The sequence below is a fragment of the Sinocyclocheilus anshuiensis genome, unplaced genomic scaffold (assembly GCF_001515605.1).
Source record: "Sinocyclocheilus anshuiensis isolate Anshui unplaced genomic scaffold, SAMN03320099.WGS_v1.1 scaffold7, whole genome shotgun sequence".
Classification (NCBI taxonomy): domain Eukaryota; kingdom Metazoa; phylum Chordata; class Actinopteri; order Cypriniformes; family Cyprinidae; genus Sinocyclocheilus; species Sinocyclocheilus anshuiensis.
Genome location: NW_015549582.1, coordinates 904036 through 918329, shown reverse-complemented (window position 1 = coordinate 918329; position 14294 = coordinate 904036). Strand labels below are relative to the sequence as shown.

The 14294-nt window shown below is 35.8% G+C and overlaps 2 protein-coding genes across 4 annotated transcripts in view; one reads left to right on the top strand and one right to left on the bottom strand.

Annotated features, from left to right (window-relative positions):
- The first annotated feature begins 2193 nt into the window (after positions 1-2193).
- On the top strand, positions 2194-5368 carry LOC107657808 (thiamine-triphosphatase-like). Of its 3 annotated transcripts, none has more exons than XM_016446051.1 (4): positions 2194-2263; positions 2640-2715; positions 2914-3453; positions 5011-5368. In XM_016446051.1, exons 2-4 carry the CDS (start codon positions 2646-2648, stop codon positions 5109-5111), a joined length of 711 nt encoding a protein of 236 aa, XP_016301537.1. In that variant the 5' UTR covers positions 2194-2263; positions 2640-2645; the 3' UTR covers positions 5112-5368. The 3 variants fall into 3 exon arrangements, with proteins under 3 accessions (XP_016301537.1, XP_016301539.1, XP_016301540.1); XM_016446053.1 differs by having other exon boundaries at positions 2201-2263; positions 2656-2715; XM_016446054.1 differs by having other exon boundaries at positions 2244-2263; positions 2686-2715.
- A 6449-nt stretch (positions 5369-11817) lies between these two features.
- LOC107657819 (junctophilin-1-like) overlaps positions 11818-14294 on the bottom strand; it is a 48873-nt gene continuing 46396 nt past the window's right edge. Inside the window, exon 6 of the mRNA XM_016446068.1 lies at positions 11818-13955. The gene's annotated coding sequence lies outside the window, so the exon portion shown is untranslated. The remainder of the gene's footprint in view (positions 13956-14294) is intronic.

The window sequence follows — 14294 nt, the reverse complement described above, 5'->3', positions numbered from 1 at the left end:
TTTTTATTCATTATAATGGGCATACCAAAGTATTGTAAAAAAGCTTTTAACACTTCCTTTTGGTGAACCACCACTTTAAAAAGTCTGAGGGACTGAAATGTTACCGAATCCCAGGAATGACCCACTTATAATCATTCTGTTGCGTAGGTTATGCGCTTATGCGGTGCGCTTAAAGACGCGCAGATATTAGGCGGTCCGTAAATATGCCTGAACGGAAAAGCTGCACAGGACCTCGATTCCGCGCAAAGTTTTATTTGTAGAAAATAAAATGCAAAAAGCAGTGGAGAATTGGGCGAATAGTTGGGGTTTTCGTAATATGCTTTTCGAAAAATAAAAAGAATCCAAGCTTGAATGTCAAAATATATGGTTATCAGCTGGAACAAGTAAATGTACTAAGATTTTTGGGTATGTGGATGGACTCTAAATTACATTTTAAAATTCATATTCAGAAATTGCTAGAAAAATGCAAAAAAGGAATAAATGTCTTAATGTACTTGTCCAGAGCTGAGTGGGGGGCAAGCTGTCAGTCATTGAAAAGAATTTATGGTGCTGTGATTAGGTCAAACATAGATTATGGTAGTGTAGTTTATAGTTCTGCGAACAAAACCTTACTTAAAAAGATAGAGGTAATACAAAATCAAGCTTTGCGCATTTTCTGTGGTGCATTTAGATCTTCTCCGGTGGCTTCATTACAAGTTGAAATGGGAGAATTGCCTCTAGAACAGCGTAGGTTCCAGTTGAGATTAAGGTACTGGTGTAAAGGGATATCTGGAAAACCATCCAGTTAGACTAATTCTGAAAGATTGTTGGGAATATGAATACAAAGAAATTACAAGCTTTGGTTGGGTAGTAAGGAAGGAGGCAAACAGCTTGGAGTTGAAAGACCATGAAATTGCTCCTTCTGTTGCTATTCCAGCAATTCCTCCTTGGTTGTTCCCTATGCCACTAATTGATTTACAAATTCACAAAATAATAAAAAAACCGGAGATGAACATGCCAACTGAAGTAGTAGTTCAACAATATATAAAACAAGAGTATTATTCTGTGTTACAGGTATTTACAGATGGGTCTAAGGAGCCAGAGTCTGGGAGAACAGCAGCAGCAGTTTATATTCCTACTTTTAAAATAAAAATGGCTAAAAGATTATCAGATCATGTGTCAGTTTTTACTACCGAATTATTAGCTATCATACTAGCTCTACAGTGGATCGAAGAAGTTCAACCAGATAGAACTGTGATATGTACGGACTCAATGGCTGCGCTCACTAGCCTACTAAGTGGTAAATCTGAAGCTCGGCAAGACTTAGTATTTGAAGTTTTACAAAGTTTGTTTAGAATAAGGCAGTTAAGGATAGAGGTAGAATTCCTCTGGGTGCCTGCACATGTGGGTGTGGATGGAAATGAGGAAGTAGACTTGCTAGCAAAGAAAGCATTAAATCATACACAAATAGAAATTAAGTTAGCTTTAAGTAAAGCTGAATTCAAGAGAGTGATATCATTTGAAGTAAGTAAGAAATGGCAAAAGTTATGGAATAATGGGTCTAAAGGAAGACATCTTTTCCAGATTCAGGAGTGTGTTGGAAATGAGAGGAAAAGATACGGAAATAGGAAGAAAGATGTCATCTTATCAAGACTAAGAATTGGACATACAGCATTAAACTATAATCTTTATAAAATAGGCAAGCATGAATCGGGAAAGTGTGACAATTGTGGAGAATTAGAAACAGTGAAACATATTCTTTTTGAGTGTTCTGCATATGAAAGGGAGAGATTTCAATTAATTCAAGAATTAGGATGGCTGGGAGTTGATAATATTTCTTTAAATGTATTGTTAGGAAATGGGTCGAGGCAATCAAGAGTGCAAGAATATATGTTTAAATACCTGAAAAACGCAGGAACAATAGATAGAATATAGGTTTATTTATTATTATTTTGTTAAATTTATTTAAAAAATTTAAAAAAATTCTCTCCTCTTCTGTATTTCTTTCTTCCAAATTTATTCACACTCCACACTCCAGATCAGTAGGTGGCGGTAATGCACATCTTTCGCTGGTTTGCCAAACCGCCATAAAACACCACAAGAAGAAGAAGAAGAAGACCCGTCTCCCCCAGAAGCTGGCAGGCTGTTCACTCCACACTCCAGATCAGTAGGTGGCGGTAATGCACCTTTAAGTTGGTTTGCCAAAACCGCCATAAAACATCAGAAGAAGAAGAAGAAGAAGGCGAAGAAGACCCCGATTCCGCGTCTGTCCTCTGATTGATCAGTAGGTTTACTTGTTTTTGTTTGATAGTTTATTTTTTATTGTGTCGGAATGACTGTCTCAACCGGATTTTAACCGTGGTAGTAGTTACAATATAATTATCACTGTCTGAGCTAACAATTTATTAACCAGTTACAAGGTTCCGGGCAATATTTGCTATTGGCTGTGCCTTGAAACATAATGAGCTGCCTACCTAGACAGCATTTTTTTTAGTCAGTCAAGAAAACGGAAAAACTTACTAGGCCGCTCACTTGATTTTGAGACACAGATCTGATTTGATTTGGCACTTTACATTACAGATTGTCCATTACTGCAGTCTTTAATTAATACAATTAATATGCCAATATTCAACTTTCTCGTATTGATTTTTTTTATATAGAACAAAATGACTGTAGAGGTTGAAAGAAAATTCGTTTGTGATGCAGAAATTATGGAGAGACTACAGGATATTGGAGGTGTGTTCAGATCTTCTCATTATCAAAATGAATAATTTATGCTTTACACACACACACACACACACATTATATTCATTATTATACACATACAGAATCCTGAAGTAACAAGCAACAGTATTAACTACCCTTTAATTTTATGGGGGTTTTTCCCCTGAAATTTTAGGTTAGATTTTTACATTTTCTTATTTCTCTGTACAGCTAAATGCATTGGTCAGCGGCAGTTCCGAGACCAGTATTTTGACTCACCAGATTTCATCCTCACACTAAAAGATTTCTGGCTGAGATGCCGAGAGGGATTGTGGGAGTTGAAATGCCCTGCAGTTTCAGGAGCTGCACCTGACAATGACACTGAGACCCTTTGTACACAATACAGAGAGATAACCAGTTTGCCTCTGATTCAATCAGAAGTCAGCAGGATTATCAGGGAACACACTGCTGAAGGGAGTGAATCGAATTCCTCACCAAGGGAACAAATTGACAAAGTCGCAGAAAATGAGGACACAGAGATCTGTTCAGCAGATGACACAAAGTGGCTGAATGTCCTCAATCTCGTCTGTTTTGCCGAGTTCAAGACCGAGCGCTGCTCTTACATGCTAGAGAGAGAGGCCGGTGCAGTGCGGGTGGATCTGGACCAGGCTGATTTTGGATATTGTGTGGGAGAGATTGAGGTTCTGGTGCCTGAAGGAGGTGACATGAATGCAGCTCTGCAGAGGATTACAGGCATTGCTGCAGAACTGGGTGAGCCGATGTTTGTGGACACTGTCATATATACAGTAGAGTTAATTTGCTGCCACTTCATTTTGCTAAGACCAGTGTTACTTTAGTATAATTGAGATTCTTATAGTTTTTAGTAATAGTAATGATTTAGTTTTTATTTTTGTATGTATTCATGTTTGTATGTTTGTAATTAAGGTTGTGTTTTTGTCATTTTTGTTAAGGTTTTAAGTAGGGCTGTGCAAAAAATCGAATGCGATTTTCATGCGCATCTCGTCAGTAAAGCCGCTTCTGTGATTAGTAGTAAATCTCCAGCACGTGCGTTTAGATGGAGCGGCATTTACTGCACAGAGCCGTAGATCACTGACAAGCTACACAAAAGCGCGTTCAAAATCGCAGGTGATTCATTGCCGATTTTGAACGCGATTTTGTGTAGCTTGTCATGCCGGGTTCAAACTACACAATATTTTTGTCGGTCACGATAGTCACTGTGTCAGATAACAAGATTTTAGGAGTCAAAATCGTGTAGTGTCGTGGACAAGAAACATGTCAGACTACACGTTGCTTCCCGACCATTCATCGCGTGCCGTCTTTAACGACGCTTGTGATGTCATCGAGAAGGCGGAACTAGCGACTGACTTCCGAAAACGAGTGTAAACATTGCTGAAGCGCTTCCGTTATAGTTCGCCAGCATTTTTCTTTCTTTGTTCTGTCGTGGTAGTCCCTCGATGACACATCATACAGGCAGGAGTACTGTTGCCACAGCTCCACGAACATTTCCTCCATCTCATAATTCTTTCGTTTCGCCATGTTTGAAACCTGTGTATGAAAGAGCTTCTGTGCTGCTATTGGTCAACGTCACCAATGTGACAGAACTCGTCGTGGACAACGGAAATTTTTTTTTAACTTTCTGTCGTGAAGCATTGCAGACGCGGAATCGGTTGTCGTCCACTATGACACACTACACGTGCTGAAACGATGGAATCTTGCGTCCCGATGCCCATTGTCGTTACGAATCCCCACGACACCCTACGTCAAGCAAATCGTGGCAAAATCGGGCTAAAATCGTGTAGTCTGAGCCGGGCATCAGTGAACTACGGCTCTGTGTAGTAAATGCCGCTCCATCTGAACGCACGTGCTGGAGATTAACTACTAATCACAGGAGCGCCTTTACTGACGAGATGCACATGAAAATCGCATTCGATTTTTTTTGCACAGCCCTAGTTTTAAGATATGTCTATATACATTTTATTTATTTTTATTCCCATTTTAGTTTTAGTTATTTTAGTGCATCAAGTTAAACTAAATCAAATTTCGATTTTTTTTCTTAGCAAATAGCTAAAAGTAAAAAAAACATTATATATATTTTATTTATTTATTTATTATAGTTTTACTTAACCATAATAACCATGGCTAAGAAGGTTGATATCTGCTGCCTAATAAACCATGTCTAAAACATCTATTAGCATCTATTACTTTTTAATAACCCTTTAGAATTACAGAAAAAATAATGTTGCATGAACCTCTTTTCACATCACTTAATAATATATACAGTTTTTTTTTTGTCGTCTGTCTCCACAGGTTTAAGTTGTGAGAAGAAAATAAAGGGGAAAATGGATGTTTACCTTCAAAGATATCGACCTGAACACTATGCAAAGCTTCTTAGTGCACATATTTTATGAGGAATCTCTAGTGTAACATATAATTTGTAGTTTTTAAATTCTGTTTCATTTATGATTCATCCTTAATGCTCATATTTTAATGAGAAAATAAGCACTGGTAACATATTTTATAGTGTATTGTGATTAACAAATAGGCTATATTGTGTTTAGTTGAGGTAAAGATTAATACAGAAAAAGAAGCGAATTAAAAAATATATAGTACATAGGCAGCTATATATCATGGCAGTTTGGGTCAGTTAATCAGATATCTGGTTGAAAAAAATTAATACCTTAATAAAAAGTCTATGTGATTTTTTTTCTTCTATTTCTGTTTTTGAGTTTGAGTTATTAATGTCCGTTTATCGAACTATTCTTGTTCCATTTGCTCTTTTTCTAACAAAATTACATGTATCATGGACAACAACAAAGCTTTAGGTAACAACTCTTTACATCTCAAATTTATTTGCAATAAATTTGTTGAGTTGCATATAAGTTTCGATGTGTTAGATTGTTTGACCAACAGAATCATGCCTTATATGAAAATATTAAATATTGCAGATACTTTTATTTTGATAGTAATTTTACAAATTTTGTGCTTTGACCTAAATGGACCCTTTTCACATTTCCGGCTTTCTCAGCAGCGGAAGTCGTCATAGTTGGGTTAACTTGAAGAGCAGTGAATGGGAGAGTACCACAAATATATTTTTTGCATTGCCAGTTGCTCAAATAGCAAAAGAAAAACTCCACGATAGTGTTTTCGTGACTTTCAATAAAAGGAAAAAAATTGAGAGAGACTGATAACGGCAGTCAGAAGAGAACAATGTCAAATTTACCAGCCCTCCCATAGACGCTGCATTAGAAACACACCCGCATTAGCGTTAACTGTTTTTTTGTAATTTGATGCAAAGGTTATATAATACAAAGAATAGTGTTATAAATGTACATACATTTAAAAAAAAAATACAAATATGAAAAACTTTCGAGGATTTACGATGCTGATGACCGTTAAACGTCTTGTGAGAAGGGTCCATAGATTGGTGTGTCGTTGTAAAATTCAACGTTTGCTCAGCAGAGGGCGCTGTTATCTTTGTTATGAGCTGTTCGCTCAGCGTACAGCAGTTGGCGCAATGTTCCTGGAAAACCATTGACAAGTTCATTAAAATCTGTTTAACACCAGGTAATCAATACTGAACAGAATTAGAAATGACTAAAATTATCCTAATGATTTATGACACATCAACTATCTATGTATTACACTGATTCATAAATAGCTGAATTATGTCCAATGCTCACACAACACACAACTGCAAATATGTTATGCTATTCTCAATGCTTTTCTCTTATGGACATCATTCCACCGAGAAATATGTGTTTATGATTCATAAATATTTAATTCTGCAAATGCAATACATTTGGTGTCAAATTGATGGCATATTGTGTACACTATTTGCAAAATATATGTATATTTCATGTTTCATGTACACTTAAAAACAGGTTTTAATATATTAAGGATAAAGTGTCAAAAAAAAAACTTGATATTAAAAAATGAAATTTGAAGAGGACTTTATTTTTATTTTGAGGCAATAAATACAATATTTTTATGTGGTGCATGAACAATTTTTATATGCATGCAATTATATATACATAATTGATATAATTATTATATATAATGTACTGTAAATATATAAAAAATAACTAAACAGTACCCAGTCAAGGTAAAACACGACAGGGAAGGTCATGAACGTTACAAGCTCACGTGCAAGGCTGAAATAAAAGAGAGCTGGTATGGTAGAGGGATGCAAGAGCTATTTATTTCAGCCCCGAGACTTCAGCTTAAGTTCGGAGAGAAGGCTTTTATGAGGAAATATTAGGAGAGGTGAAATATGACGCTGTGTACTCGCTTTAAAGTGCAAGTATCTCCAGCTTTCTTCTTCCCAACATAAGGCCTTTTCGATTTCTATTATTTTATATAGATATCCCTGAGAAAATGAGATTTGCTCTAGATAGACCAACTCTCTTCTTTGTTTTGTGGTTTTATAGTAATGAAAGAAAGCCATTGTTCAAGGTTTGACAGGATACAATTAAAGTGCCATTATTTCAGAGGAACCTTCAGATGGGAACCGGGTGACAGAGGGAGAAAGAGGTGTATTTTTCGCATCAAAATCATTGGAGGCCTTGTAATAAATGCTTTAGTTTATCTGCTTACAATCCCACATGCATCCATTCACATTCAAGTTCTCACAGTCTCACAAAACCCCCCTTTCTCTCTGTCCAAACAATCAGTGACCTTCCTGTCATCTAGAACACTTACACAGGTGATCAGATGACGCCACATGGCGCTGTTGCTTTGAAAGTTCTCACATTTGACTCCTCTCTCTGTCCAAACAATCAGTGACCTTCCTGTCATCTAGAACACTTACACAGGTGATCAGATGACGCCACATGGCGCTGTTGCTTTGAAATTTCTCACATTTGACTCCTCTCACAGCAGCTGCTTTACACTATTTTGGTTTGGCTTTGGCAGAGCCTGTGACTACAGTCACACACACACACACACACACACAGAGAGTATAAAATAGCGTAATGAAATCCTCTGAATTAATGATAATATGTGACCCTTGACCACAAAACCAGTCTTAAGTCGCTGGGGTATATTTGCAGCAATAGCCAACAATCTCAATTTCGAAAAATTGACAGTTTTGTGGTCCAGGGTCACATATAAAGTCAGAGTCAGGTATACCCAATAAAAGGAACTCGATTTTTCTTCTAAACACGTGTAAAAAATAATAATGCATTATAAAAATGTATTTATTCCCTCTGTATCAAACAATGACACATTTTAGAAAATTAAAAATGAATTGCATTTATTCAAAGCTTTATATGGAATCTTTGAGACCCAAAACAAAAACAATGCAAAATATACACTATATTTTACGGCGTCCTTGTTACATTTAAGTACTGACTAATATTAATTAACAACATGCACTTACTAATAGGATTAGGATTAATTTACTGTTAGGATTAGGGTTTGGGTTATTGCATGTCATTATACATAATTCATTACAATAGCAAGTACATGTAACGTGTAACACGGACACTATAAAATAAATTGTTACCTAAGCTATATAGAGTACTTTTGAATCAACACGTTCTCACGTGAGGTATCGAACTACTCCAAAATTGAAGGAACTGTATGTAGTTTTGTGTATTTTTGTGACTTTTGAGCCCCCTACAGTTAAGTGAGTGGAATTTACGGTCGTAAATACAGTATTTTCACTGAATATTGTAGCCGCTCACCAAACGTACAATCTCCTAGAACAGACGTGGGAAAGAAACAGAAGCCATTCATGATATTAGAAGTTAGTGTACTTTCAGGATGATTTTGAAACTGATATTGCAAGGTAAAAAAAACAAAACCTTACATTCGTTAAGTATGTTTTTGAACTATTAAGGGTTAGAAGTGTATATGACATTGCGAGATGGCATTTTGTGCAATAGTTTTGTTAGAGTAAATTAGTATGACAGAAATAGTATGATAATATGATACAAGGTCAATCATATGAGGAAATGTTTACATGCAGCTGTTGTGGCTCACCTAAGAAAAATAAATAAATTGATGAATCAAACTGACACACACACGCACACACACACATATGAGCTGTGTATTACTTACAAACTGTAGTCCGTTACTGATTCCAAATCACATAACCAAAATTGTAGTAATGTAATCCATTACATTACACATTTTGGGTAATATAATCTGACTACTTTTTGATTACTTTTAGATTACTTTTGACTTAAAGGGGTCATATGATGCACAATAATGTACAGTATGTGGAAAATAATGTGTTTTTTTAACCTTAAACCACATAAACACATTTCATTACACCAAATACACAAAATAATGTTCTTTTTAGCAACGTCATATGACCCCTTTAACTTGTTTATCACGTCGATTTAAATAGGACAATCATGTACCCTATTGATATAAAAATACAAAGAGTAAGAAAATATATTTTATTTGTTGTAATTAACAACATGAAGTGCATTAAACTTTACATTACATAAAGGTTTTCCAAATGGGGGTTCATAAAGGAACTACAGGGGGTTCATGAATTTAATGAAAAGCTAATAATTAATTAAATAAAAAATGTAAAAGTAAAATAAATAATTTTAAAATAACAAATCAAAATAAAACACTTTAAATATTTTATTTGTTTACCTGCATGTCATGTGACTGTTAACCAACTTCAGAGAACCGTGAACATGCAAATATGATACTTAATTATTCAAATATTTATTTTAAAATCTCAGGGGTACTTCAAGTAAATAAATTAGGTGAAAGATGTTCAGATGACAAAAAAGTTTGGGAATCCCTGAATAACATGTTAATAAGAAATAACGTGAATTTGTGCATTTTAACGTGCTTGGAAGACAAAAGTCTTACAAAGACATTGTAATACATGATTAAATAACCCACCATAATTCAAATAAAAATTAATGTGTTCCTCAGTGATGCAATGTTGAAACACTTCTTAAACCTGAAATGATTTTTGTGAATCCAGTGGTCAAATGCTGTGTGGCCACCTGACTAATGACTGGTCTTTGTGTGAATGTCCAAAAACTAGAAGACAGCAGTAGGCTATTTTAGAAAGGAACATTTAAAAAGATGAAACCGAGGAATTAGGGTGAATCATTTATTGCTGTTGTGTGAAGAATATGTAATGTAATCAATAAAAGTAGCTAGTCTGATTACGAGTACTTTAAAATGTAATTTTAATTAATTACAAGCATACTTAATTTTTGCAATCTGATTACGTAATCTAAATTACATGTAATCAGTTACTACCCAGCTCTGTATGCATATATATATATATATATATATATATATAATTTTCAGGACGTCTGGGATCTGTTTAGGACTTAAATTTTGGTCAGTAGGCTTTAGATACAGTATAGAAGATAATTGTGGGTTTTCTCTCTAAAAAGAAAAGCAACACATCATGTCTGATTTATCATCACACTCCTCTGAGCCTAAAGCCACATCCGAGCTTCTGTAACAGTTCTGTCACTTCTCATTTCACATGTGTATATCTAAAGGAACCAGTGAGCCAAGGACTTTAGATCCCAAGTCTCTTAATCTTATGTATCAACAGTAAACTAAAGGTTAAGCCATAATTCATTTGCCATAAACTGATGATTCATCCATTTTATAAATCTCATTTGTAACCATTTTAAAAACACTGTCAGCAATTCCGTTTTAATTAACAGTGGCTTATGGCAAATTCCTAGAATGAATTAGAGCAAGTCACATCCAATGGTCAATACAAAATAAACAGAAATGCTAGTGTCTGATATCCATACATCAAAATTTCTTCGGGCTAATTGAATTTGTAAACTGTGGTCAAGCTGAATGTGGAATGCTGCTTATTGTATGAAACAATCTAGATATACGTATTTTACATTCTGACAGCTGTTTATGTCAGGAAAGCAGAGCCCAGGTTTGTTTAGACTACCAGTATGCGAGTCATTTGCCAAGTACGCTACACTCAGATGTTGATTTTCTTGAAGTGTTTACAACTAAGCATGCAAGAGTGATTTATATAATCCTTTATATTGTCTACTAAGTAGAAACCAGTTATTCCAATGGGGCTAAGCTATACACAGAAATATAATTTTACTTATGTTAACGTCTTAGCGACTCTGTTTTAAGAAAACACATAACCAGCCATATCCCTTCACTGCTTACTAGTCTTAATCCAATTTCAGCAACACTTTACATTCACGTTTTAGAAGCTGGTAGAGCTTTGGCCTCTGAAGACGTTTAAGATTACACATGTGAAACTGATTCTTTAGTGTGGAGCACAGTGCTCACGCTATGCATGTCTACATTTAGTCATGCAAAAGTGAAACCCTGAAAGTATTTTAAACGGTCAGAGGGTTCAGAGCAACATGCACTGTATTACTATACTGTACTTCTGCCTAGTGCAGAATAACCCAACAAAAGTGAATAAATATATAGTAAAATAGTGCTATTTGGTACCATATACCGGTTATCGATTGATTATTCAAGATCTTTAATTTGACTATAGGGTGACTAGACGTCCCATTTTTCCCAGCACAGTCCCGTATTTCAGCTCTATTTTTAGTGTCCAGACTTATTTTGAAAAAATCATGTTTTGTCCCATATTTCAAAATTTCTTTACGACTGAGTGATCATGGCGAGCAGTAGTAGTGTTCTGTCACACGAGAACAGTCTAATCAAAGGTAACTAAGCTTGTCATAGAACAAAATTACCATCCAATCACAATTCGTTATCGATTAACTGAGAACACAAGATCCAGGGGGCGTGGTTAGATCCAGATCCAACTTCTCCAACCTTACCTAAACCTACCCGTCTCCACCCCGATCCCTAAACCCACCCATCTCCACCCCTAATCCTACCAATCTCCACCCCCTAGATGTGGATCCAACCACGCCCCCTGGATCTTGTGTTCTGCAGTGAGGGGCTACTGTTAACTTGCAGTAAGTGAAGGCGGGACAGGCGGAATCACAGCTGAATTCTAATCAAACAACAAAAAATGTTAAATACATGTATACATGTTAAACCTACTGTATTAGAAAAATGTGTGTATTTAATATTTAATTTGTATCGTATTTGTCTTATGGCTTGTAATTTGCTTTATTTTTATATAAAAATAACTATGTACAGGTGTGAATGTACAGATAAATACCATAACTTTTCAAATTACAGAAATACGTGGGGCTCTATGGGCTTGAAATGAAAGAGATGAGTTTTTTGCATTCAAGGGTTCAAAAAGGATTCCTGCATCCTCAGCATTTCAAATCACAGTGAATCATATATAGGTTTCGAGTCTTAAATCGGATGATGTGTGAGATGCAATGCTTGAAATAAAGGAGCTATACTGCTTTTGACAAAATACAACTGTGCATTTCTATAGAAAAATATCTTAGAATTCATCTTGTAATGGCTGTGCTCTGTAAAAATGCTTATAAATAGAATAAACCGTATATAGTATATAAATGTTCTTTGTTGTTTGTGCAACATTTGTTTTTAGAAAAATAACTCCATGTCCTGCCCTGTTATCATAAGAGCTCACAACTCTCCAGAAAACATATAAAAAGAGCCCGTACACATTGCTCTGCATTGTTGCACAGAAGTGAAATCCAACCAAATGAAACAAGTCCTTCAAGAGTACATTTGTGTGCCTTAAACATATTTTACCTCAGATTAGTTGTTTTGAATCAAATATGCAGGCGTTAATGCATTTAAAGACCACATGCAAACGAAAACTAAAAGCAAATGAGGGTTTAAAGGAGAGACACTGAGTTTTCCAAGCCCTTTTACACTCACCAAACACTAGAAACAATATCTAGAATTATATATATCATAAATAAATCTTCAATAAACCTTCTGAAGAGGGAAACTGCACATTAGAATAACAAATAAAAGTAAAATGTCTAATTCTACAATATAGTGGCACATTTAAAATGAATTCCCAATGACTCTGTCAGTCAGAATTTGCATACTACAGATTTAAGACAAATACTTTATCTCTTACGAGGCTTTTTTATTTTTCTATGTTGTTTGAGGTAAACTGAAGTAGTGTTAAAGACTCTTAAAGGTAATGTCCTACTTCCTCTAGCGCCACCTGACTGTGGCACTACCTGACTTTTGATACCGAAAGCATCCAAGGTCACAAACATGCAAGCAAGCCCTCAACATCATCTTTTTTTTTTTCTTTCAAAACATCTCAGCTGCTGTCACGTCAAACCTGATATCTGGAGCACAATAACTCTTGCACAACATCGCATGCACAATGGCATAGGCTTAATTTACATAACACGACAAACAGCCAATTCCCAGAATTCAATAAATAACACACTTTATAAGACTTTTTGATTGTTTTTTTTTTGCCATGATTTGAGTGGATGTGATCAACAAAAAGTGGGAAACCACATGTCCCTTATCTCGTATCGTACCTGTAACTCAATTATTTTACATTTTTCCTTCTGTTAAAAACTAGAATAAATGGGACAGAACTACAGTGTCCCTGACTGATGAACAATTAAACTCTGTAAGTGTAAAAATAAATCATATTGCACATTTTTAATAAATAATATAATATTTTCCCTTGTCTGGATTAGAAACACTCACAAAAAAGTAGGAGTGATTTTGCTTCGCATTAAATTCAAACACGATTTTCAATGAGGTTAACAAACCTAAAGGAAAGAAAGAACGGTACATGAAAACAAAAAAAAAAACGAAACGTGATGAGAACAGTAGGGAGCATCGTTTCAAGAGCTTCTGAGAAGAACGTAGGAGATGCTAGAAAGAAACTGCAGTGGGTCGGTAAAGGGTGTAAGACGGATGAGTGACGCTGGTGTGCGCGTTCGGTTTCCTCAGGCCAGACCGCTGCAGCAAAGCCCTCTGAACGCATTCCTCTGGCACTGCGAGCACATCTCCCAGTTACACGTCAGATGGTAAATGAGTAAGGCAGCTGCTCTTGCCCATCATGCAAAAGTGCATCATCAAACATTTCTAGTTAAGTCTCTGCCAGAGACCTATGGAGTGGCTGATATTAAGGCTTTCCGTCAGCAGGTAAGAGTCACGTTACACTGCATTCATTTCCATTTTAATGGTACTTTAATTTTTCCCCTCAAAATATTTTCATCTCTTTTGGCAGAGCCACATGATATTAGACCACTCAATTCTCAAGGATGATGCTCTGGGTTTCAAACTCCCATATGTTGATTCTTCAGCTCCCTCTGCCCTCTGGACACTGCCAGGTGCCATTTGGATTTCAGAAAGGTCATTGACACTGTGTGGGTCGCCATCCAACACTAAAGGAATAAACGTAATACAGGGTTACAAGATACAGTACAACCATAAAAAATGCAGATGGGGCTAGTTGTCACAGAGGCTGTAGCTAGCAGGTGTTTTAGATGTTGTCATTCAGGTCATTTAGTATGAGCAACTTCAAATATTTAACACCAAGAAATGTCAAGTTTTGTGGTGAGGGGCCAACTAACAGGTTGCTGAGCATACTCAGTTTGATCGCTGTTGATGTAAGTTTGTATTTTTGGAGACTTGTTATGACAAATATTCGTTATTCAGAATTAATAGATGTTTTAGCTCTATGCAGGGTTTTTGACTATATTTTGTTGTCAAAGTTTTATATA